The sequence below is a fragment of the Drosophila erecta genome, unplaced genomic scaffold (genome assembly GCF_003286155.1).
Source record: "Drosophila erecta strain 14021-0224.00,06,07 unplaced genomic scaffold, DereRS2 tig00000021-arrow-pilon, whole genome shotgun sequence".
Taxonomy (NCBI): Eukaryota; Metazoa; Arthropoda; class Insecta; order Diptera; family Drosophilidae; genus Drosophila; species Drosophila erecta.
The window spans coordinates 21108454-21131905 of record NW_020825198.1 but is presented as its reverse complement, the minus strand read 5'-3'; the positions used below and the strand labels follow the sequence as shown (position 1 = coordinate 21131905).

At 43.0% G+C, this 23452-nt stretch overlaps 1 protein-coding gene across 2 annotated transcripts; it reads left to right on the top strand.

Moving 5' to 3' along the window:
* Positions 1 to 4470: 4470 nt before the first annotated feature.
* Positions 4471 to 23350, top strand: LOC6546178 (adenylate cyclase type 8). Of its 2 annotated transcripts, none has more exons than XM_001973543.3 (23): positions 4471 to 4514; positions 12365 to 12809; positions 12872 to 13166; positions 13342 to 13646; positions 13742 to 13883; positions 14018 to 14199; positions 14274 to 14475; positions 14983 to 15116; positions 15175 to 15264; positions 15599 to 15760; positions 17342 to 17478; positions 18580 to 18720; positions 19063 to 19615; positions 19705 to 19800; positions 19858 to 19997; positions 20117 to 20271; positions 20354 to 21066; positions 21128 to 21223; positions 21338 to 21518; positions 21592 to 21995; positions 22056 to 22284; positions 22350 to 22495; positions 22623 to 23350. In XM_001973543.3, the coding sequence occupies exons 1-23, from the start codon at positions 4471 to 4473 to the stop codon at positions 22734 to 22736; spliced, it is 5106 nt and encodes a 1701-aa protein (XP_001973579.2). In that variant the 3' UTR covers positions 22737 to 23350. The 2 variants fall into 2 exon arrangements, with proteins under 2 accessions (XP_001973579.2, XP_026832667.1); XM_026976866.1 differs by having other exon boundaries at positions 12869 to 13166.
* Positions 23351 to 23452: the final 102 nt, after the last annotated feature.

The following is a 23452-nucleotide window of genomic DNA, read 5'->3' as shown; positions in this document are numbered from 1 at the left end:
CTTTTTGTGTAAACAATTTGGCCGGGTAGAAATTTTATTTCCGCCCTGTCTATTGTGTCGTTTCATTCGAGTTACAGTAAATACAAAGGTTTATACAAACGTTTTATATGCGAATATAAAAATAATGATTGGATGATCCTAAAACAAATCATTCATTAGCTCGGCATTATTAAGGTTCATTCACTAATGTTTCCGCTTTATCGGGGATCTTTAGGCTTCATTGGCAATGACAAGCATAAAATGTAAAATCCCAAAAGTGCAGTGGTGAAAGCATTTCCAAGGGAAAGTCATGCAATATGCAGCCGTGGCTGATGCATGCAACAAAAATGCACAAGCTGCAAAAACTGAAAACCGACCACATAATGTAAACGAGCAAATGCCATGATTAGCAGACATTTTGTGGGGAAATTAAAATAAATTGCTCCGTGGTAAATGTAAAAATGTGTTTGGCTAAAGCATAAGCACACACACAAACACACACACTACTTTGGTCGCCACCTGTCCACACACACTAACGTATTTCGCGCAGAAACTTACTCAACTCCTGGGATCTGATTCAATTTATGCGCGTGCAAATTTTATTTTTTCGATTCTATTAAGTCCATCGCATGCAATTAAAGTTGAAACGCATTAAAAATTAAATTATATGTTTGCCTCATTCCATCTTAATTCATCCATTTGGGAGGTCATTTAAATTTACGCTAGAAGCAGCCACCGCCTGAAAGTAGGCAATGATTTTGGGCGATCAGCCAGGTAAATTGCTCATACGCCGCGTATGACCAACGCTAGGAGTTGGTTCGTTTGCATGCTATTAAAATACATCAAAATGCAATGCGAGGGAAACCGAATATTGCCTGAAACTACAAAATTTATTTCTAATTATTCATAAAGGCAAATAGGACACATCTCGGTATAAATATTAGCTTTTTCTGGTTGGTTTAACCAGAATTTAAATGAGATTTGATTTTCGAATTAGAAATTAAGTTCGAATTGTCTAAATAAAATTGAAAACATATTAGTTACATATTTTGTTAAGCCATTAAAAGCTTTCAATCAGGCTTATACTTGATTACAATATTATGATGTTATATTAAAAAAATATATTCCATTAATACCATAGTACATAAATAAGTTTACTTTCTTGTGCCTTACACACACCCTCTAGTAAAAATAAGAGCTAAGACTAATGGCTTCTAATCGCACTAATTAAGCCAACAACAAACATATTTAGCAATCAGTCTCACGGCGATCGTAAAAAGTTTGTTCATGTTAGCTAGGACTTATCAAAGAGTCTTTTGCTGGCGACTCGTGCCGTGTAATTAATTAAAAAGGTCCGGTAAAGTTCACGCGCGGGAGTGTCCGATGTTTCTGCGTCCTCTCCGGTTGCGCCGCATTGCCGGTTGGTCATTAATTTATTTTTAAGAAGCGCATAATTGGCCGGTAACTGGGCCAGTAACTGGAACTGCAGGACAGTAAACGCTTATTCATAAGCGCAAGTACCAGGGTGCAAGGATAAGCGAGCTGCAACATGGCAGCAGGATAAACAAAGGCAAGGACCACTCGCATTGCAGGATCTGTGGTCCGTTTGTTTGCTCATCGCTTCCCTCGTGCCACATAAATCGGTGGCTTATGGCGACAGAGAGTGTGGCAAGCGGCGAAAGGAGCAAAGGGCTCGGGGATTCAAAGAGCCAGCTGCAGGTGCTTGCCAGTAGTACCTCTTCACTGCCTTTCAGCAAGATGAGTAGTTGAGTCGCTGGCGTAGACAGGAATCAGAAACTTCATTGTTTTCAGCCGCGCGATGGCGCAAACTGTTTCGCCCAAAACAAGCAGGATAGCTTCAGGACGATAAATACACGGGTGAAAATGGCACACCCCAAAAAAGATTTATCTGATTTCGGTCAACAAACTTCGCCCATGAAAATTGTACCGTTGATTATCATTTATTTTGTTAAGCAACATTTTATTTAATATGGCTACTAACGAAAATCATACATATATTTCAAAACATCAGCATCAAGGGTTCGTTTTTCTAGTGTTTGCAAAGTACCACATAAATCGACGCGCCTGACATTTTGACCCAGCTCGCAAACTTTTTTTTGAACTCAACTGCAGTAGCAGCAAAAAACCATTGTAGGAATATTTACACTCAATTTAGAGCCACTGGTGATAAGTCCTTTCTCCGGCCACCGAAATAGGCGACCCACTCACACAGTGGAGTGGCGTTTTTGGGGCCACATTCCCACAAGAGGTATACGGATTTTAGTAGGAATTGGGATGGCACACTCACCTGCTGATGACTGCCACACACAGAATCCCCTCCTTTGAGGGCATATTTTTAAAAGCCATTTTAAGCAGGATTCAGTAGCACCCGCCTTAAAGTCGGTTCCTCATATGGTTACATAGCAGTCCTGTCAGTGAGGGCAATCCAAAAAGGGGGAACCCGTGTTAGACAGACCGGAAACTTGGCTAGCGGCGTCATAAACTGGTTACATTGTCAGGCGCGGGCAAAAAAAAAAACAACGAGAAATGCAATGAAAGGAGAGGAAATTGCTGGGATATCCTCACGAAACAGGATGCACATAACTCATAACAAGACCTATAACACATGTACATATATATTGTATATATTCGCAGTCCGATAAATATTCAAGGAGGGCAATAAAGCATACTCTGCATATGGGGATCATGCGGAAATCTGCCATATTTTAAGGATGACGAATTGCCACCCTTACGCTTGTTTACGGACTAAGGGACACCCTGTAGGAGATAGCGGTTAAATGCATCCTCTTAAACGGCATTAAATGGGTTTTATGACTCAATAATAAAAGCTTTGCCCAAGGACCCGCCAGGACATTCTGCCCACATCTTGCATCCAATTGCGGAACAGGCGAACCACAGACAGCATTGCCAAGTGGCCGCGAGTTGCACGCACTGATTGAATTTGCCGGGTGTTGCATGCTTCAAGTGGCTTTCAGTTTCAATGGTGCAGCACAGGAAGAAATCAGGCCTTCTTCAGTAGTATTCTAACATATTTAGACTACTAGCACTAAAAAACTAAGTGCAATTTGAGCTATTTAAATTACCTTGTTGTTTTGAGTGTTATTGTTTTAAGTGGTGGTAGGCTGATTGATTTCCATTATTTTTTATTTAGTATAGAATTTAAAATTCCCTAAAAGATTGATGCATTTTTAATCGGTAATTTTTCCCTGTGTCCCAATTGCTATGGAAATGGGCAGGACATAAAAAACAGCCAACAGCACGACAAATGTCCCTGACTGCTACTCCCGTCCTGTCCTGCTCCTCGCCCCGGATCGTCCCACTCCGCATCCTGCTCCATCTGGGCATGGCACACATGTTACGGCAAAACATTTGACATTTCTAGTGTTTGCCTTATGTGGAAGAGCACCGAAAGCGGACACTCACACCAAAAGGCGACAGTTTAAATGGCAAAGTAGGAGTGATAAACACGTGCAAACCAATATGCACCGATTTCGCAATTCCCTAGCTGGTTTTCTTTGTCGACCGGAGTGATTCCGGCACTGGAGTTCTGGGCTTAGTTTGCACAGGACTAACACAACTGACTTTAAAGGGGTAGAATAAAGGGGTATGAGCCACAGAAGCTCATATATGATTGCAAGAAATAAGTGGCAACTGACTTTAAAGGGGTAGAGTTTCGATATTTAGTTAACAGCAAAAGGCCACAGATGCTCATATATAAATGCAAGAAATAAGTGGCAACGCAAATGTGTAACTTAAAGATACCTTCAAATATCTATCTTTACGGCCTACGAAGAAGAGTATACAACCTTCCATAGCAGTTCAGCTCCGTGCAGTTCCTTTGTTTCCTTTGGCTTCTTTTTTATGCCACTTATTGTGCACACTTTTGCACTTGTCGTCATTCCCCATATAGACGAGCTATATACGTATGTGTTACTTTATAGACCCGATGACGTGTAGTGTTCGCCACTCCGTCGCACCCACGCCCACTTGAAATCTGTCAACTGCAACTATTTATTAAATTATATACTGCCATTGTTAAATGTGAATGACTCGTGGAGGGCGTTGTGTGTGGAGGCGACGAGGGTGTTATTTCCGCTTTCCGGCGAAGTATTTTAAGAGATTCTGCAGTTTATTAAGAAAGCTAAATGTGATTTTCGCAATCTGCTTACAGACTCTGAAATCGAAATCGGGCGCACATTCACCTGCGGATTCCTTGGCACCATGGAGCACACGTTAGTCACCAACGGACATTGCCTCCCGGCTCGTTCTTTCGCATCTATGGCGGCATTAGGCAAATCGACAACAGCTTAAATCACTCTGAGTTGGCTTTAAGCCCAAGCCCGGCAAAAGAAGCTGCTGTCAACCTCAAGGATTCCGTAGTGGCGCTGCCATTGGCAGTTAAAACTCTCACTTGACGGGAGCAATAAAGAAGAAAAGCTAGCATAGCAGCAGACAGAATCCTGCGCCACAATGGACGTGGAACTCGAGGAGGAGGAGGAGCGCATTTGCCTCAGGTGAGTGCTGACAGTTTGGCCAGGAGTGTGGCACAATGTTGGGGCTTAAAGGTTGTTAGTGGTCTCGATGGCCATTCTAAAGAAGGCTCCATTTGCATTCGCTTGCCGCCGAAAGATGTAACAACAAAGCTTAAGTAATTGAAAGGTAATAAAAGAACACCAGAAAAACCAACACAAATTCTGAAACTAATCAATTTATTCCCCCTCATTGAATAATAAGAAAAGTTGGCCTGAAATTGAAATAAAAGCATTTATTCATTTAGTGCCACACAAGTAGCGCTACAGTTAGGATACAATATTTTAATATTTAGCCCCAAGAAGTTCGCTGTATTTAGTTTGCCGCCGATAATGGAACCCGCAGAGGCGCCAATTTCGCTCCACTTCTATTACAATAATCAATTAAATGGCTCTGCCCCGAGAAATGTGTCGCACTTGCTGTGGACTGGAATTGTAGCCGATGAAAGCCCGGGACAAAAGGCGATGATAGCAACAATGCCACTGGTATTCAATGTCAATCTCATATTTCAATTATGCTTTATGGCAACAGACGTCGCGTCTGACAAATATGCTGTCTTCTCCAAGTTCTTAGCTCAATAGACTCGTTCGAGGGGAAAAAACCTTTAAGCGATTCCAAATGAGTGTGTGAACAATGTCAGAAAATGTGGGCAGATCAAACATTATTTTACTACATTCAAGTGTCTGTTAAATTGCACACACTCCACGTGGCCACGGACAATTCACTTTGGAAAATCGAACGAGGAACGTAAAGGAGCGCTCGCTCGTGAATAATCGAATTATGGCATTTTAATTTCATAATAACCCACAGACAATCAACTTTTCGATTTCGTTTTGAATACATTGTGTTCAAAAGGGTGAAAGTACACGTAGAATTACTGGAAATAATTGCAGGCTTGGCCTTTAAACGTGGTCTTTAAAGTCAGCTTTATGCGATTAAACAGCAAGCTAACTCTCATTTAATAGTACTTAATAGTACAAATGAGTGCCTTTTGCCCTTCGCAGCTATGCTTACTGGCCATAAATCTAATATTTTGCTGTATCCTGTCGAACTTGGCAATTCAACCTCGGGTAGCAGCAGCTGTAGATGTCAGGACGTCAAGTCGTCTGCTTAATGCCATGCAAATTTCTTTTTCTATGCAAATTTTCTGTTCACTCGTAGTAAACAAAGGCCGGCATCGAAAGGTGGGGCAAATTCTGTCGCAGGCGACAGTGCAGAAACTAGGTAAAGGCAACCGAATCTTCCATAAAATGTGAATTTTAATGACAAACAACAATGGGGCAGGAACGGGGGTTTTCGCGAAAGGGAGGGAAAACTGACAGCAGAAGTGGAAATTACACAGTGCGACTTTTAATGGGAGCAAAACTTTGGCTGCATCAGGGCTAAAGCTAATTAGTAAGCCATAAACATAAATAGCCATGTCCTGGCAACTTTTACGAGTCTGTAAGATTTCTTTGGCAAATGTCAAGAGTACTTGGATTTAAGGCTTGGGATTTTCTTAAGCGATCCCAGGCGACTTGTCAAATTTAATAGACTTAAATTCTTGCTAGCTTGATTGCTGCCCCAAAAAGTGGCCACTTACACGGCTTATTGCCTTTTTTCTTAATGCCGCAGAAGCTGGTCCTGATTGCTTTTGATTTTTAAGTGTGTTTACCCAAATCAGTGGCAGCCGTCAAATAAGGCACTTTGATTCGAACCGCAAAGCGGGATAAAGGACATCAAAGCTATTGCGCTGGCTTAGTGCATTTTCTGCATAATAATGCTTAACAAGAACGAACGAGAGGAAATCGTATAATAATGGTATTTTTGTAGAACCGCCAAGAGGTTCCGGCTGAGGTTTTCGAGCCAACAATGGACGAATTTATTTGCAGTCCAATTCAGATTGATACCCAAACTTGTCCGACTTTCTTTTGTCCCTGCTGACTTAAAGTACACCGCAAGACGAAGTTTGTAAAAGCATTGGAGATACATTTCCTATTTTACTGGAATTCCAAAAATATTTATATGAACAGGTAAAATGCATTGGAGAACTTGAAATAGTATCGTATTGTCCGTCCATCTGTCCGTTTTGCTGTCTGTCTGTCCGTATGAAAGTTAAGGTATCGGGAATTTTATAATTGCAAGCTTGGAAGTTTAGATAAAGTATTCCGATTTGAGTGACGTTGGCGGTTGTTTGTTTCTTATATATAACTATTACTTATAATATTATTTTATTAATATTATAGTATATTCACTCATTCAAGAATTCTTCTTTCGGTGTAAGCGGAAGATTCTCTTACCATGCCCTTGTCCTTTTTACGGGTTTCGTTACTCCTTTAAATTTATCTGACCCAAACTGAGCCGCTGAGTAATTTTTCTATTTTCTCCTTTGTTGCTCGCTTTCAATTGCACACCCATGTTGACCAATGTCGACATTAACCCAAATCCAACACACTCACATACCCGCACAAGCGTATATGTATGAGTAGGTGAATGCTTCTGGCTGTCTAGAAGAAGCGTCCTTTATGGGCCAAGACTCTTAGCCAAATGAAGTTGCCCAAGACATGGCCATATCCATGACAGAAATGGCCGATGTCTTTGCGGTGAATTGGCCACCTGCTGCGTTTGTTTTGGCCTTCTGAGTTGTCATTCTGATGATTGCCGTTCCCTGACCTGTGCCGGATATTAATTATCAATAAAAAAGATAGAATGCTATGGTCGAGTTCCCCGACTATCACATACCTGTTACTCAGCTAGTGGAAGTGCAAGCGAGAAAGTTCAACTTTCAAGCTTTTCGGGAACATCGGTAGAAGCTGGGGAAAAATAATCAAATTAAAAATAACTACAAAATTGTTTAAAAGTGTGGGTGTGGGAGTTTTGTGGGCGTTAGAGAGGGCAAAAACTTTTTGGCTAGCCTTTAGAAATTTACAAGATATATAAAAAAAGTGAAAAAAGTTTTGAGCGGATTGTGGGTGGAGGAATATATATACTTTATATGGTCGGAAACGTCCCCTTCTGCCTGTTACATACTTTACAACGAATATAGTATACCTTTTACTCGACGAGTAACTGGTATAATTATGCTCATGACATGCTGTAATTTATGAAAAGGTGCACTTTTTGAGGCAATTTACGGGAAAAGTTATATACAAGTATAACCATTTATTTTACATCGATATTTTTAACAGTATACACTATATTCTTGTTTTTAATTAATGTTTTAATCTTTAACCTTGTTTTTAATCTTAATTAATTTGTATTAATTGATGGTTTAGCCATTTGTTATATACTTTATACCATATATACTTTACTATTTATAGAAGTGTTTCTTATAATGGAAAAGTTGTGACTTATAAAAATCGTGCATAACCTTTTTGGTGGCATTTACTCCTTAAACATCCAGGATTATTCTCATGCTCTGGTCAATCGTTTAGATATCACTATCCTCCTGAGAACTTGCTCTCAAGTTCAAACTAATTATCTTTAAATATTGGCCGCACTCACACACATACATCGGCTAAAACAGGAGGAAGTGCTTTCACATCAGTTCGCCTACAGCCACGCCCCTCCGGCCCACTTTCGGAAGGGCTTAATCGCTTGATAAATAAACTAAGCAGCTGGCCAGACATGGCCGGCGTGGTTGTTGTAGCTGGTGTTGTTGTTACCATATCGACGAGGGCTCAACATTGCCAAGTAGTTGGTGGCGTTAGTTGGTTGGTAGTTGATGGTGGCACCGGGGCATGACAATAATGCATGGGAACCGCCCGTTGCGCCCTCGGGTTAAGCATAAATATGTCAAGTGTTAATTGCTGCCACTTAACGCAGAGCACAAACTCAAATAAAACCGCAGAGACACACATACACCGTAAAAAGTTAAATATGGTAAATAAAACTTGTAATCATTTTATAAAGAGACAAGGCTAACGATATAGTTAAGTTCCTCGACTAACAGATACCCGCTAGTTAGAGGGCAAGGAAGTAATTTTGAAATGGATGACATACAGAAACTAAAAGTTTTTATAGTTCCCGATATCTTGGCGTTTATACGGACAGACTGACAGCAAAGCAGATGGATGGACACACTAGGAAATATGTACTTTATAGGATTGGAAACGCTTTCTTCTACGTGTTGCCAACATCCCTACAAGTTTAGCATACCCTTTTACTCGACGATGAGTAGATTCATTTTTAAGTGACAATTTTCGTAGCATATAACTGAAATAGGTTGACTTATAAGTAAATACTTAATGTAATATGCAATAATACAAATTCAGATTCTAAAGTTCTATATGCTCCAAAGCTTTTAGGACTACGTACAAAATATAATATTTTTTTCACGTGCACACTCGTAGCAAAGACGTGTAAATATGACTTTAATCTACTTAGCTTAGCAGCTGCCGCCCCAAACCCCTGTTTCCTCCCCATTTCGGAGCCCCCAAGCTCACATACATACCAACACACGCACTTGTTACACACCCAATAATGTGCTTTAACAAGTTTCTTATGGCCATAAATTCAACAAGGCAACAAAAGCTCATAAAAAGGACTGACTAGGACTGGCCCCTTACCTTTCCTCCTTGGAGCTCCCAGCCCTTTTGGCCAAGAGTGGGTGGCTGGAATGGCTGATTGGGCCTTGAAACTATCCCCACTGTTTGTCTATATAAATAATAGCCAGCATTGCAGACATGCCTTTGACATTTTATATCTGACATTTTAGATCTGAACTGTCGTCGTGCAAAAACGCACCTCAAAATCTTGCCAGGAAATTGGCAAAAATAAGGGGAATAACCATTTTGAAAGCCTTGTTTCGTCTTTACAAAAAAGCTCTGAACAGTTATTAGAACATTTCGAATGTTTTTGTGCAGGGGACACTTCAATTAAAATGGCTTTCACTTGCCCCAAGCTAAACATGGAATTTAATTGAAATGCCAGATCGTAAAATATGTGCAAATTTAAAAAGTTGCAAAGATGGCGCTTTACTTGGGTTGCCTTTCCACTACCCATAGTTTTCAGAAAATGGTATCAACGTTGAAATTAGGAACCCACTGAAATGTAGTCCTATAACTGCTGCGACATGTTTGGTTCAGGGCTGTAATGATTAATAAGTCGGAAAATTAACCTTAGTCCTGCCAAACATTTATACAGAAATAGCCTATTATCATTCGGGAACCCATCATAATTATCATTATCATTATCATCTAACGCGGGCAAGGCAACGCAGCGAACTGTAGTCAATTACCATATCAGCAACATTGTTGACCAAAACTGATTTCACTTGGCGTCACCGCGAGAGAAAGAGAAAAATATGGCTAATATGGAGAGTACCCAAACCAAAATCAGAATTGCGCCCGATGGTATCATATTATATCCCGGCGATTGGCGATTGGCGATGGCGACTTTTTCTCGCTCAGTTGCTAAACGCCAGTCCGATGTGAAAGACGCGAAAAAATAGCTGGCGGCAGAGAAATAATAATAATACTAATAAGTAAAACCTGTTGAGCAGTCGCACCTAGCATATGTCCATAAATCCATCGGGATAGATCCAAACTTGCATGGTACATGCCGACCAGCCGAGAAACATTGAGAACAGTGCAAAGTTCCTTGGGTGAATCACGGAATAGGTTCCATATTTACATATCCGAACCTGACGATGATGGGCGAGAGGAGCCCTGCCCCGCGTTCGATTTATCGATTTTGTATTTTGAATATTGTTGCGCCATTATCAACACATTTATATACGCGATAATTATATTAGAAGTTTATCTCGAACCCATCCATCCGCTGGCGATAAACTCCACTCGATTCAACCGGATTTGGTTCAGTTGCGCGCTTCTCCTTGCGGAATTTCTCATCGAAAAGTAGTGCACCCGGAGTGACAATGTGTTAATCAGTGAAACGGAACATAATCCGGCGCGATCGGGCATGTGATACCCTCTTTTATTGGACCAAACATCTTACAGGTGCGTAAACATATAGTAGCATCTGCGGAGATGTTAAGTGCTCAATGGTTGGTTGATTTTCTCGTAAGGTGCTAAAAAGCGCAACTTTACAACTTGGGAATCACAAAGTGTTGTTCAAATTGATTGCATTTTGCGCAAGGCGAAAAATTCCATCTGATGTGTTGCTTGAGGCTTAAAAAGCATATACTTAGCATAACTACCCTTCTCATAGCTGCTCATAGCTGGCAGAGATTAGGCGGGTCTATTGATAGGGAGATACTGATGCACATTGGCTGGCAGGTAAATAAGGTAACGCAATCCACGCTGTCTGGAAAAAAAGTCGAAAAATACATCAGGTTCTTTGGTCAGATAAGGCCTGTCATCAATTCAGTAACAAAGGCCATGTTACCAATGGATCACGTTAAGATAAATAGCACCAAGTATATTTAGCAATACAAAAGGTCACAAGCGAGTCGTTTTCATTAAAAATGTGTATTAAGGAAACGGATCGAAGGATTAAGGGCGACAGGTAGTATCAGTAACTTCATACAGTATTTATAGAGATAATCGAAAATAGCTAACTTCGATTTAAAAATAATATTATCAACCCTGTTATCAAGTCGATAAGGCTTGTATAGAAGGCTTCCCAACATGTTTACCCCTCACTTATTGGTTTTCCCTATTTTGTACTTTGGCTAGGATTTAAATTCCTGAAAATTCCTGACTCTTTTGCGATGGAATGGGAGTGTGTCTATAAGTAAGCATATTGATGCACTCGTGAGTGGGAGTGTCTCACTGCCAATTTGAATAAAGACAAAGACACCAACGCGCCATTTTCCACTGCCATTTGCGTTTCCGCTGCGGCACCGGGAATTAAATATCAAATATGTTGCTTTAAAGCATATTGAAATGTACTTACAGAGGCATATACATATGTATATATCCGGCCTGTTATCAGCCGAAACATAAACAACAACTCCAGCCAACATGAAATTATTCAGAAGGGTGTTTGACAATGACATTTGAAGGCTGTTCCTGGCAGATTCTTGCATAAATACTGATATCAAGGAATTACTTAAATGCCACAATCCGTGCAATTTCATTTCGGCAAATTTAATTTTCAGTGTCTTACTTTATATATTGACCGCCTATTTCCCATAAATCCAACAAAAGGCACTCATTTAAGACTGTTGTACACAGACTTTCACCTATTGTTAGTTATTGATGGTCTTAAGCAAAGAGGAGGACCACCCGTAGAGCCTTTAATTAATTTAAATTCCACATAATGTCCTTCATCTGAGCTTAAAGAAGCTCAAATCGCTCTTTAATTACGCCAATCAATATTTAGCAGGGCTTCATAGGGAATAAATATGAAACAGACAGGTTTTGCATTTCAATTTAAAGATCCTAAAAGAAAATTGTTCTTGCTTTCTGAAAATGTATATACAGAAGACCATTATTAAAGCCGTATATTAGTTTCAGTCAGAGGTTTGCATCGCAATAAAGGACTATGCCTCAATATAAAGTATATACATTCCTGTACAGTTCTACATACCAATTTCCATGTTTAATATTTACTGCAAAATATATAAGTATCTTCTTGGTAACCTAGATGTTCTTCAAAGGGAATATTGAAATTGAAAGTACATTTAGAAAGTTGACGTGCACTGAGCGCATAAAGTGGATCATAATTACATACAATTCTTTCTCAATAGAAGGCAAAATATTAAAACATAATATAAAATATAAAGTACACTTTCATACACCGATTTCTTGTTTCTGTCTGTTTTGCAATTAAAATGCATTTTGAAATATTAAGAAATTAGGTAAGCAATTTAGCATATTTTCTCGAATACTGGTAGAATTTGGTAGAATTTGGACGCTATGTAAATAATTAAACTTTCTTTCCTGTCCAGGACCGCGGAGGAGGGTCAGTTGGCCAACATGGACGACGACAAGCTGGTTTCAGACGAGGTGCACCTGCGCCAGTTGAGTGCGACTCCCTCGTCGGCGTTTTCGATGCAACTCACTCGGGGATGCAACACGAAAGAGGAGGCGCCACCAGAAGGCGGCACCATGGGTGGGAATTCAGTTGCGCCGGCAGAGAGGGGGGACCCCGATGAGAGGGTGGTGCTGCGCCGGGCGGTGGACAAGGGAGCCATCGCCTTGGCGCAAATCGACGACCTAAAACTGGAGGGGGATGATGACGATGAGGCGGAGGAGAATGGGGCTGAGGCTGATGGACTGGGTCTAAGTAATCCTGCTGCGCAGACCACAGATGATGAGCAGATTACGGTCAACGGAAATGGGAATGGAGCAGCGGCCACATCCTCGGTGGCAGCAGATGCCGCGTCCTCCGAGGTAAGTCAATGTGCGCCCACGCACTTAGGACTAATTAAAGACTAGCTAAAACCAAACAGCAGGACGCAGCCGGCACAGCGATGGCCACTCCGGACATGTCCAACATACCCCGACTTCCCGGCGACGGTGCCCAAATGGAGGACGCCGGCACTGGCGACCTGCCGCCATCGCTGCGTGCCTCCACCACATCAATTTTGTCCAATTTGCGCAAGAAACAGCAGGGCGGCCCTCTGCGCGGGGGCGTGGCCAAGCAGACGCCTCTGCGGGTGCAGTCCGTCCGGATTGTGGAGGCCAAGCGGGCCTACGGACCCAAGCGCCGCACTGAGAGCTGCAGCATCTTTGGCAACAGCAATTTCGGTGAGCTAATAACTGTTGGCTTCCCGACTTTACCAGGGCACTTCTACCAGCAATATATACACTATATTTTTGGGTTTCACTGAGTGATTTGGGAAACACATGGAAAATAGTCACAGTTCATATCATACTGGTTATTAATACCCACATTATTCCCATTTGCTTTGACCCTCCAAAGAACACGATTTGGAGTCCGGAAACTCCCTGGCCAGCGTTTCTGGCCAATCGCAGCGTCCTCTAAACAACGAGATGTACTCCGCCTTCAAGAGTGGCAACGTGGTCAAGGGAATCCTGTGTCCTTCGCTGACCAACTCCTTCAAGCAGAGCTCCCTGGAACGATCCTACCTGACCTACACACATCGCCAGCGCCAGAAGTCCCTCATCATTGTGAACGTAGTTGACTTTGTTCTAAAAATTGTTTTGGCTTTCGTCTGGATAATGCGGCGAAGTGAAGAGGGTTCCCTTGAAAGCGACAATGAAGTGGTGCGTGCATTTAATTCAAATAATACTTCAACCAACTTGTAACCTAGTTTTTGCATTTAACTTCTCATACTTGCCTATTCCTAATTTGCTTACAGAACATGGCGACGGCCATCACTTGGTCCATTTGCTGTGGGATTGCGAACATGGCCATCTGCTTCCTGGGCTACTGGCGCTGCTTCGCCAACAACTATTTGCACTGGGCGGCGGTCTGCACATGGGTGCTCTTCAACATCCAGGGTGAGTGGTCGTAAATCAAGCGTCACCTGCGTGGACCGTCAAAGGACTAATCCTTTTTGGGCGTCCCCTGCGGGATGAGTCGTAAATGCTGTACTGTACTGTGGCAGTGATTTACCAACTCTCGCGATTTGCAGGATTCGTTGGCCAAGGCGTGGGATTCGCGGATCGCGAGTACCTGGTCTGGTACATCCTGTTCGTCATCTTCGTGCCATATGCGATGCTGCCACTGCCTCTAAAGTGGTGTGTTGTGGGCGGAACCATCACGGCCAGCTGTCACCTGGCCGTAATTACCATCATCAAACTGCAGCACGGCGAGGTAATTGGCCTGCCATCGGAATTGAAATTGTTTTGCGACTTTTGCTATACTCTCTGGCACTTTTTTTCCCCCAGGCCACCATAAATGCCGAGTGCGTCCTCTTCCAGATCTTTGCCAACTTCATTCTCTACACGGCCATCAACGTGGCCGGTATGTACACAAAGTATCTCACGGATCGCGGACAACGACTGGCATTCATAGAAACCCACAAGGCGATGGAGCACAAAAAGGAATCGGAGAAGGAGCTCCAGCGCACTCAAAAATTGTTGGATTCAAGTGAGTTCCTGATTATACAACGATTTTATTACACTTGAAAGCAGTGTTTTAAATTTGTACTATAAATTCGTTGGCCCGATCCTATCGAGTGAAAGTTATATAGAAAGGTAGTCAAATTAATTAGGAAAATGTATCTGATGATGGAAATATGGCCTGTTGCTTGCTCTACTTTATTCGTCTTGGATGTCTGATTGATATTAGCTGCATTCCTTTCGAGATTTTATTGCTGTTTACTTAAAAGAAACTTCAAATGCGCAAATGCCCCTCCTAACAAGTTGTTAGCGCTCTTCTGAGGGACTCCCAAGTGACTGTTTTCCATGAAGAAAGCAGGTAGAAGAAACCTCAGCCTTTCCTGGTAATTTCGTAATTCCGTGTTGCCTGACAACTGCAGGCAGCTGATGCTTTTGGCCTCCAGTGCGCGGCTCCTCGAGCGAATATATATTGCGCTTGGCTCGTGTTCAAGTTGGTGCTAAGCCCACTCCGTAAAATGCCACTCCCTTTTCGCAGTTCTGCCCAACATCGTGAACAATCAAATTCGCAGCGAAATGTACAAGGGCACGGACCCCACGGTGGAGACGCAGTTCAACAAATTGTACGTTTATCCCATGGACAATGTGAGCATTTTGTTCGCCGACATTAAGGTAGGTGTGGAAATGGCTTTGTAGTGTGAGTTTGGACACCTTTCTCTTCGTGCCCCAGGGATTCACCGAGTTGGCCAGCAAAACTTCAGCCCAGCAGCTGGTGAAAATCTTAAACGACCTGTTCGCCCGCTTCGATCGCATTGCGGAGGTAAGTTCTTAAAAACAAATTTTCACCTGAAATGTAGTTAGGAAAATAAATGGCCTAAAGCAACTATGTTTGAATATGCATAATAGGATGTTATTTGGAAGTAGCATTGAATACACATTCGCTGCAAATTATAATATTTTCCTGATGCATAAATTGTTTATGAGGATAACGAAGCATGCCTATACCTATTCTAAAAACGAAATAGGTAAAACGTTTAACTTTGCTTGATAATTAAAGAAATTAAATTTTGTTCTACAAATCCATGATATTTTTGAATGATATTTAAACACTTTCTTCGGTGTCTGGCCCTGGAATACCCCACCTTTTCCTGAAGGACAACCACTGTCTGCGTGTGAAGCTGCTGGGCGACTGCTACTATTGTGTGTCCCAGTTCGAGAGCGACAACTGGAAGACGCGGCCGGATCACGCGGTGTGCAGCGTGGAAACGGGCCTGCACATGATAAAGGCCATTAAGGATGTGCGCCTGCACACGCACGTAAGTGGAATCGAATCGCATCGATTCGAATCAAATGAAGTGTGGCCCCAACATGTTATTTAAATGATTTAAGTTAAGCAAGCAAAGTGGTGCAGCAAAGAGCGGGAAACCATTTAAGCTGTAGCATACTTTTGAGGGCGGGGTTTAAATGAAAATACTGGTAGTAAGCAGCTTAATGTGACTTATGTTCCTCTTCACTAAGATACAATATTATGATGTACTGAAACCATAGGATTTCCAGATCTGACATTTTTGCGCAATTAGCATGCAGACAACACATGTATCAATACTTGCACAAATGCATTTTGATCATTTCTTTGAGTCCTTTACATTTTCATTTAAATCTTTTTCGTGAAAAAATCGACACCGAACAAATAATAGTTTTTACGAGCTGCATTAAACGCAAACCGACTGACATCTGTTGAGGTTCCATTCTGTTTGGTCGGCCCAATTGAAATATTTAAGACCCACTTTATACCCTCTTCTCCCAAAGTAAAAGGGTATACGAGTTTCGTAGCAAACTGTGCAACAGTTAGATTATACATTCTTGATCAGGATTACTAGCCAAGTTGGTCTGCCAATTTCTAATGATATGAGAAAAAAATTCTGCACAAGCCAACTCCAAAGTTCAGTAGCTGAAAAGGCTTTTTTTTCTTGACAATTTCTCTTGATCAGCCGACAATTTCTTCCCAGCTCCCCCACTAGCTGCAAGGGGTATCTGATAGTCGAGTAAATCAAAAAAGTGCTAAGTGCTTTTGTTCAGTATCAACCGTTTGGCATTTCTCTATTTGTGAGAAGCTATTCGTTTATTTTTTATTGCACAATTCAGTGCCCCATTTTGACCCTGGCCAGAGTCTATAGCACGTATATAGTATGCTACATTGTACAGTATACAGTATACAGTAGGCAGGAGCAGGAGCAGGAGCTGTTGAGCAGGGACATTGGACGTGTTGACAATTCATTTGTATGCAAATCTCAACAGAGCAAAAGGCAACGGACACAGTCGCCCGAAAGCAGCAGCGAGTGTTAAATTTTCATACGGCAAGTTTGGCACTGGAATTTAATTGATTTTTTTCGGTGCGCCATGCCGCAGAAAAACAGGGGAATCCCGTATTCGTTCACGGGGATTTATGCCGCCTGCAGTTGCATAATTGAAGCGGCGATTTAATTGCTGCGGCAGTCTGGCGATTGACTGGGTAACTCAGGCTGCGAACCGAGCTGAACTGAACTGATGACAGTTCTTGGGAAATTTTCGAGGATGTTCCCTTATATACTTTTGCTTTTAAAGTTAAAGTAAAATGCGAGGAATTAAAATAATATAATATAATGTATGCAATTATATATAATAATATAATCAATTCATGTATTTACTATTTGGATCCTTTTCCAATCGTCCTACACGAAATTCTGTCATTTAAAAATTAAAAATAAAATTAAAGAAAGATTAATTTTGAATGGTATTTCCTCTTCAGGGCTTATTTTCCGTTTCACACTTTATTTCCAAGTGTACTTTGTATTTTCCTGCTGGAAATATTCCTGCTGTGCTTTGCATATTTTAAGAAGTGCGTTTCGCAATTGCAGGTGGACCTCAACATGCGAATCGGCATACACAGCGGTTCGGTGATGTGCGGCGTTCTTGGCAACAAGAAATGGCATTTTGACGTCTGGTCTAATGATGTTATCATTGCGAATCACATGGAATCCGGCGGTATTCCCGGGTAAGTAAGCCAGTCACGTAGCTGCATGTGAGTATTGAATTCACTAATGAATTCACAAAACCCGATACCCAGCTCCTATGTAGGGAATAGCCTTAAATGTTGGCAGGTTAATTTAAGTAATAAAATGGCTAAATGCACGTTAGGTACGTAGTTAACGCATAAATGATTTTGTTATTAGCCATGCAAGTGATTTAAAGGATCTAAGGGATCTAAACTCAATTACAAGGTCAGTTGCCAGCCACATGCTCTACTCATAACTAGGGCATATTGGTTTGTCGTTTGCACTTAAAACCTTTAAGTAACCCTTGATGAAAAAAAATATTAGCGTTGTAAATGACAAATGACATGATTTTTACTGCTTTGTAAAAATTCTATTTATCTATCAAACAAAGTTTTTTAATACAAGTAGGTTCTTAACACGTTTTATTGAGGTTTTAAGGCATTAGGCTGTGCAGCGTGGACATCTTGACAATTTTCGTCTTAGGCTAAGCCACTATCTCGGTCTTAAATTAATTAGTAAAACTATACGCAATCCAAATAACTTTGACTTTGGATGCCAGTCCCAGCCTGGCCACAGTTTTAATTGGCCAATTTGCGGGTCCTGTGGCTTAGTCCAAGCTCTTTATTTGGCTCCTGCGTAGCTCGCAACAATTGTTTGGGAATTTGCAAGCCTGGCGTGTTTAGACACAAGAAACCGAATAATAGAAAGAAACAGCTCGCCAGCGGATGAGGGAAAATGGGGAAAATCAGAGCGACCACAGAACCCGAAACGAAATGAAAAGACCCACAAATGAAAGCTCAATTTATTGCAAAATGCTTTGATGTGATGGTGGCCTGGGCGGCAACCAGAAACCAGCAACCAGCAACATTATGGGAGTCTGCAAGGAACCCGGCGGAGGCCCAATTATGAAGGGCCCACCGCCCACAAGAAGGCACAAAGGGCTGGGCGGTTCTGGGCAAATCACCACGCACATTCATAGAAGTCGTATGCAAATATTTGAATTTAATTTTCACCAACTACATTTCCGAACTTACAACTGAAGTAAGTCTGGCCAACTGCTAATGCTCTCCCCTCGGAATCTGCTCCTCCTCCTCCTGCAGAAGAGTCCACATTTCGGAGGCGACGCTCAAGTGCCTAAACGATGCCTACGAGGTGGAGCCGGGAAACGGTGGCAGTCGGGACAATCACCTCAAAATGCTGAACGTTAAGACTTTCCTCATCAAGCGCACTGAGCCATTGAGGTAAGTGAAGTGCACAGAGCGAAAAAGTTGCTATAATGTGTTCATGATTGCATGTTTTAGTTTTTTAGATCTTATTTGCTGCCCTTTTACAACACATTTTTGAGTAATACATTATTCGTTCTTTTTTAAAAAGTTTGCAATTCGTAAAGATTGATTTAAAGATTTCTTTCTTTGCTGAACTGATTTAAAGGTATATTTTTCTGCGAACAATAGCCGTTCTTCTACTAATTAGTAGAGAAAATATCTTTACTCATAGCTTTATTTTGGGTTTTACCATTTTTCTGCGACTGCATTCCCATTAAAAACCGACAATAACCGATGGTTAATCGCTTGCTTCCACAGACCCAAGCGGCGCTTTGGCACGCGCAGCAGCGCCCATTTGGCGGGAAGTGTAGCCACTGCCGCGGCCCCCGCCGCCACGCCCACCGCCCTGCCCAAATCAATCTCGGCCAGCGGAAGCGGAAGCATCGGCGGGGTCACAGCGACGGGCAACGACGGCGCCAGCATCGACGGGCGGAGTCTGGAGTACGTGGCCACCATTGCTGTGCCCGTCCAGCAGCCCACGCAACTGCTTCAGCAGCAGCAGAAGAAGAACATATCCCTGAACTCCCTGCCCAATGTGGTCGAGGGCGTGGCCATGGACAGTCGCAGGACTAGGAACGGCTGTGGCGTAATGGGAGGTGCAGGTGGCGCCGGAGGCGGTGGCACGGGCCCATGCGGCATGTCCACCGTGTCCTCGCCCACGGCCATGATGTCGGCTCCCTTGGAAGTGCAGCTGCGACCGAGGAACGGAGCCACTAGCATTCAAAACCTGGCGGAGGCCATCGACGGCAAGGGTCTGATCATTGAGGATGAGTCCACCACCGACTGGATACCCGAGATTCCATTCAAGAATGTGAGACTCCTTTTTTGAATAATAATTTTATAAAACAATAATTTTACAAAACGACTCATACTAAAACCTCATTATTTTTGCAAAAAAAGCTTAACAGTCCCGAGGAAGGACTCAATCGTGCCGATTCCATACTGGTTGACACCAAGGAGGACCACAGAGTCTCGGTGGCGGTTCTGGATGAGGAGGTAAGTGGAGTTGAGCTGCAGTCCCCTGATTCTACAACCTGACTACCCGAAATCCAGATCGACGAGTTCATCGAGCAGAACATTCAGATCAATTCGAACAAGGAAATCCGACGCGAGTACCTAAATCCCTGGACCCTCAAGTTCAAGGACAAGAGCCAGGAGCAGAAGTTCTGCCAGTTGCGGGAGGATATGTTCCGGTGCGTATGCGGCCTGTTAATGGAAAACCAACAAAGGCCCGGACTCGCTTAATTAATGAACTGTTGCTAATTGATTTGCTCCCCCGCCACTTGGTGCCGTTCCCATCTACTCCATTCAGCTCCAATATGCTGTGTGTGTTTGTCATCTGGATATTTATGGTGCTGTGCCAGGTCATCATCATTCCGCGGTGCACGCGTCTTATTATTTGCCTCTCGGCGGGCACCGTAATTCTTACTTTTTGTTGCGTCCTGGTCATGGCCGAGGAGTTTCCAGGTGGGCATTAATAGAAAACCATAAACTGCCCAAGTTCAGTGTGCAGCAGCTCATTGGCAAACCCTCCAACGTTATTCCCTAGGTTTACCCCGCTGCCTGAAGACAAATTCTGCGAAATTGGTACACCAACGGCAGCGTCGCACGCTGTTCATTTGCGGCGTCATCGTGTCCATGTGCATGCTGAGTGCCATTGGACTGGTCCTGTGTCCCTCGTCCACCTACATAGGCATCGGCGACGAGCACTCCCGATTCCTGCGCATGATGCCGCCATACAGCAACAGCTCCGCGGCGGAGAAGGAGTTCAAGCTGAATGTCTATCTGTCGGCCACCATCCATCACAATATCACAATTAGCACGCCGGCCAGTGGAGGGCCCACTCCCTTGGATATCACTTTGAATTTGACCCCTCCACTGCCACAATCCCATCGGCCCTACACAGTGACCACAAATGGGCACAGTGTTTCCCTCAGCAACCTCAGCTATTCGGAGCCTTCGCTGATGCAAAGTTCCTCGGACGTGGAGGGGGAGTGCGCCCATCCGGAGTACTTGGTCTTCACCTGGGTGCTCTGCCTGGTGTCCTTGGCCACCGCTCTGAAGCTCTACTACCTGGTCAAGGCTCTGATGGCCTTGAGCATGGTAGCTTTCTACACCACTCTGATCATGATGAAGTTCGGCTCCGGCGACACTTTCCGCTTGGTAGAGCTCTCCAAAATGGGCATGCCCCTGGGAGTCCAAATGCTGATACTTCTAATATCGTTCCTGGTGATGGTCTGCTACCATGCTAGACTGGTGGAGGTAAGAGGACCAATGCTGTGCGCCCAATGCTTGCGGCTCATTTCTCATTTCGATTCCCCAGGTTACCTCGCGCCTAGACTTCATATGGAAGGAGCAGGCCGAGCGTGAACTGACCAACATGAAGTCCAATCGCGCGCTTAATGACACATTAATTAAGGTAGGAGATTTGGTCCGATACGGGGGCAAACAGGGATCATAGCCAATAAATCACTAGGGGAAAATGTAACCCTATTTATTTATATGTGTCATGAACTAAACCATTTCATTGCAGAACATCCTGCCGGACCATGTGGCCACCTATTACCTTTCCGACGAGCACACGGACGAGCTCTACTCCAAGATGCACAACCTCTGCGGCGTGATGTTCGCGTCCATTCCGAATTTCCAGGACTTCTACTCCGAGGACATCGACAATGGCAAGGCCTGCATTCGCATCCTGAACGAAATTATCTGTGAGTTGATTGATTAAGCATTGTCTTCCGATTGCACGTGTCTAATGATGCCGCACGGCGCAAATCAAATCAGGTGACTTTGATGAATTGCTGGAGGAGCCGAGATTCGCATCGGTGGAGAAAATCAAAACAGTGGGCGCCACGTATATGGCGGCTGCGGGGTTAAATCATGAGCATCTTAGACTCCGCGGCGAGACCTCCGAGGATAGTGTCTGTGACCTGGTTGAGTTCGCCTTTGCCATGAAGCAAAAGCTGGAGGAGATCAACGGGGATGCATTCAACAACTTCCAGCTGCGTGTGGGCATCTGCAGTGGTCCGTTGGTAAGTGGCGTGATTGGAGCCAGGAAACCGGTCTACGATATATGGGGCAATACGGTCAATGTGGCTTCACGAATGGACTCCACGGGCGAGAACTGGCGTGTTCAGGTTCCGGAGAACACGGCGGAGTTGCTGTGCTCAAGAGGTTACACGTGTGTGGTATGTGGGTTTCTTTTTACCCATCCGAAATCATTGTACATTTTGTTCCCAATCCCGCAGAAACGTGGTGAAATCGCTGTGAAGGGCAAGGGCATGATGACCACCTTTTATGTGCATCCCAAGGGAATATCGGAGAGCCAGCTGATCTCACCGGTTCGCTTGCCAGCCGGGATTCCCCTGGCCCAAACCCCCAATCTCCAGCGGCAGACCTCCCATCATGGATCATTCAGTGCCGTGGTATTCGGAATGCTTCAGGCAAGCAAACGCAGCACAGCCATTGCCGGAACACGTGAGTTCCAACCGGGTTCCAATATTTAGGATACCTAAACCTTCAATTCAATTTGTGTACTTCAGCCACGGGCACTCCTTCGCCGCAAATCCGCCGAGGACATCGGGGAAGCACCTTCAGCTCGGTCCGGTTGTCCCAGAAGTCCACCACGGTCAACCCAGTGCGCCGGAATACAACCCGTGTCCGGGGACGTTCGTACAGACAAAAAAAGGTACATTTTGGAATATTATTTAAGCGGCTTTTGTGATTTCAGTTAATTCGAACATTCTTGACATTAGATAATCAATCCTACGAATCAATGCTATGTAGTAAATTATTCTTCTTACTCCACGTTTTAGAGTTCCTCCAACAACTCGATAGTCACCCAAGCCAGCTCCAGCTATATGCCCTCGTTCCGACGGATCGACCAGATCGAGACGACGATATCGAAGAGCCACAACGATGCGTTATAGCCGAGTACGCGCACTCACTGGGTCTAAGTCGATCTCAAGCCAATAAAGTGTCTGATGAATTTATTTTTGGAGCGATTTTATACAAATGGAGTTACGCCGGCACAAGTATCGAATGTTTTTGGCTAACACTAGAGGAAATTGAGAACGACGGTGGAGCTACTTAGTAGAATTTTTAAATCACAATCCCTGACGTTGTAGATCACATAATTGTAAGTCTTGCATTATCTCAGCACAAATCTAGTCGTTAAACTTAAGAATTGTCGTTTTATGTGTGCGTTTGAAATCTGTTTAGAGTAAGAAATGGGATCTTTCCACAAAAGCCAACCGTACGAAATGCCAATGAACCTACTAGCTTTGTTCAATTCAACCAAAATATGTACCAATTATTTTTCTAGTACTAGTAGTCAATTTTATCAATAGATAATCAAATATTCGATGTACCAACCGTTTCTTTTGATAAAAGAGCTGTAATGTAAATAAAGTAAGAATACTTATCTGTAAAATATTTTACGACCATCTAAATGTAAAGGGGCGGACAAGTGTTACTGATATGTGAAATTAATTCTGGAAAATAAAATATGTATTACTATACAGCCAACACATATTAAGTACTTTAATTGTAATGATACAGTTCGTTAAAATTAAATGTGATAGGTCAAATTAATGGTTTTTGGAATTTACAGCAAGTTATCATTTAAAATAATCATAAAATAAAA

Coding starts and splice junctions, on each gene's coding strand:
- LOC6546178 (XM_026976866.1), top strand. CDS start 4,471: ATGGACGTGGAACTCGAGGAGGAGGAGGAGCGCATTTGCCTCAG. Junction 14,200..14,273: donor TCAAACTGCAGCACGGCGAG/GTAATTGGCCTG, acceptor TTTTTCCCCCAG/GCCACCATAAATGCCGAGTG. Junction 22,496..22,622: donor GTTCGTACAGACAAAAAAAG/GTACATTTTGGA, acceptor TCCACGTTTTAG/AGTTCCTCCAACAACTCGAT.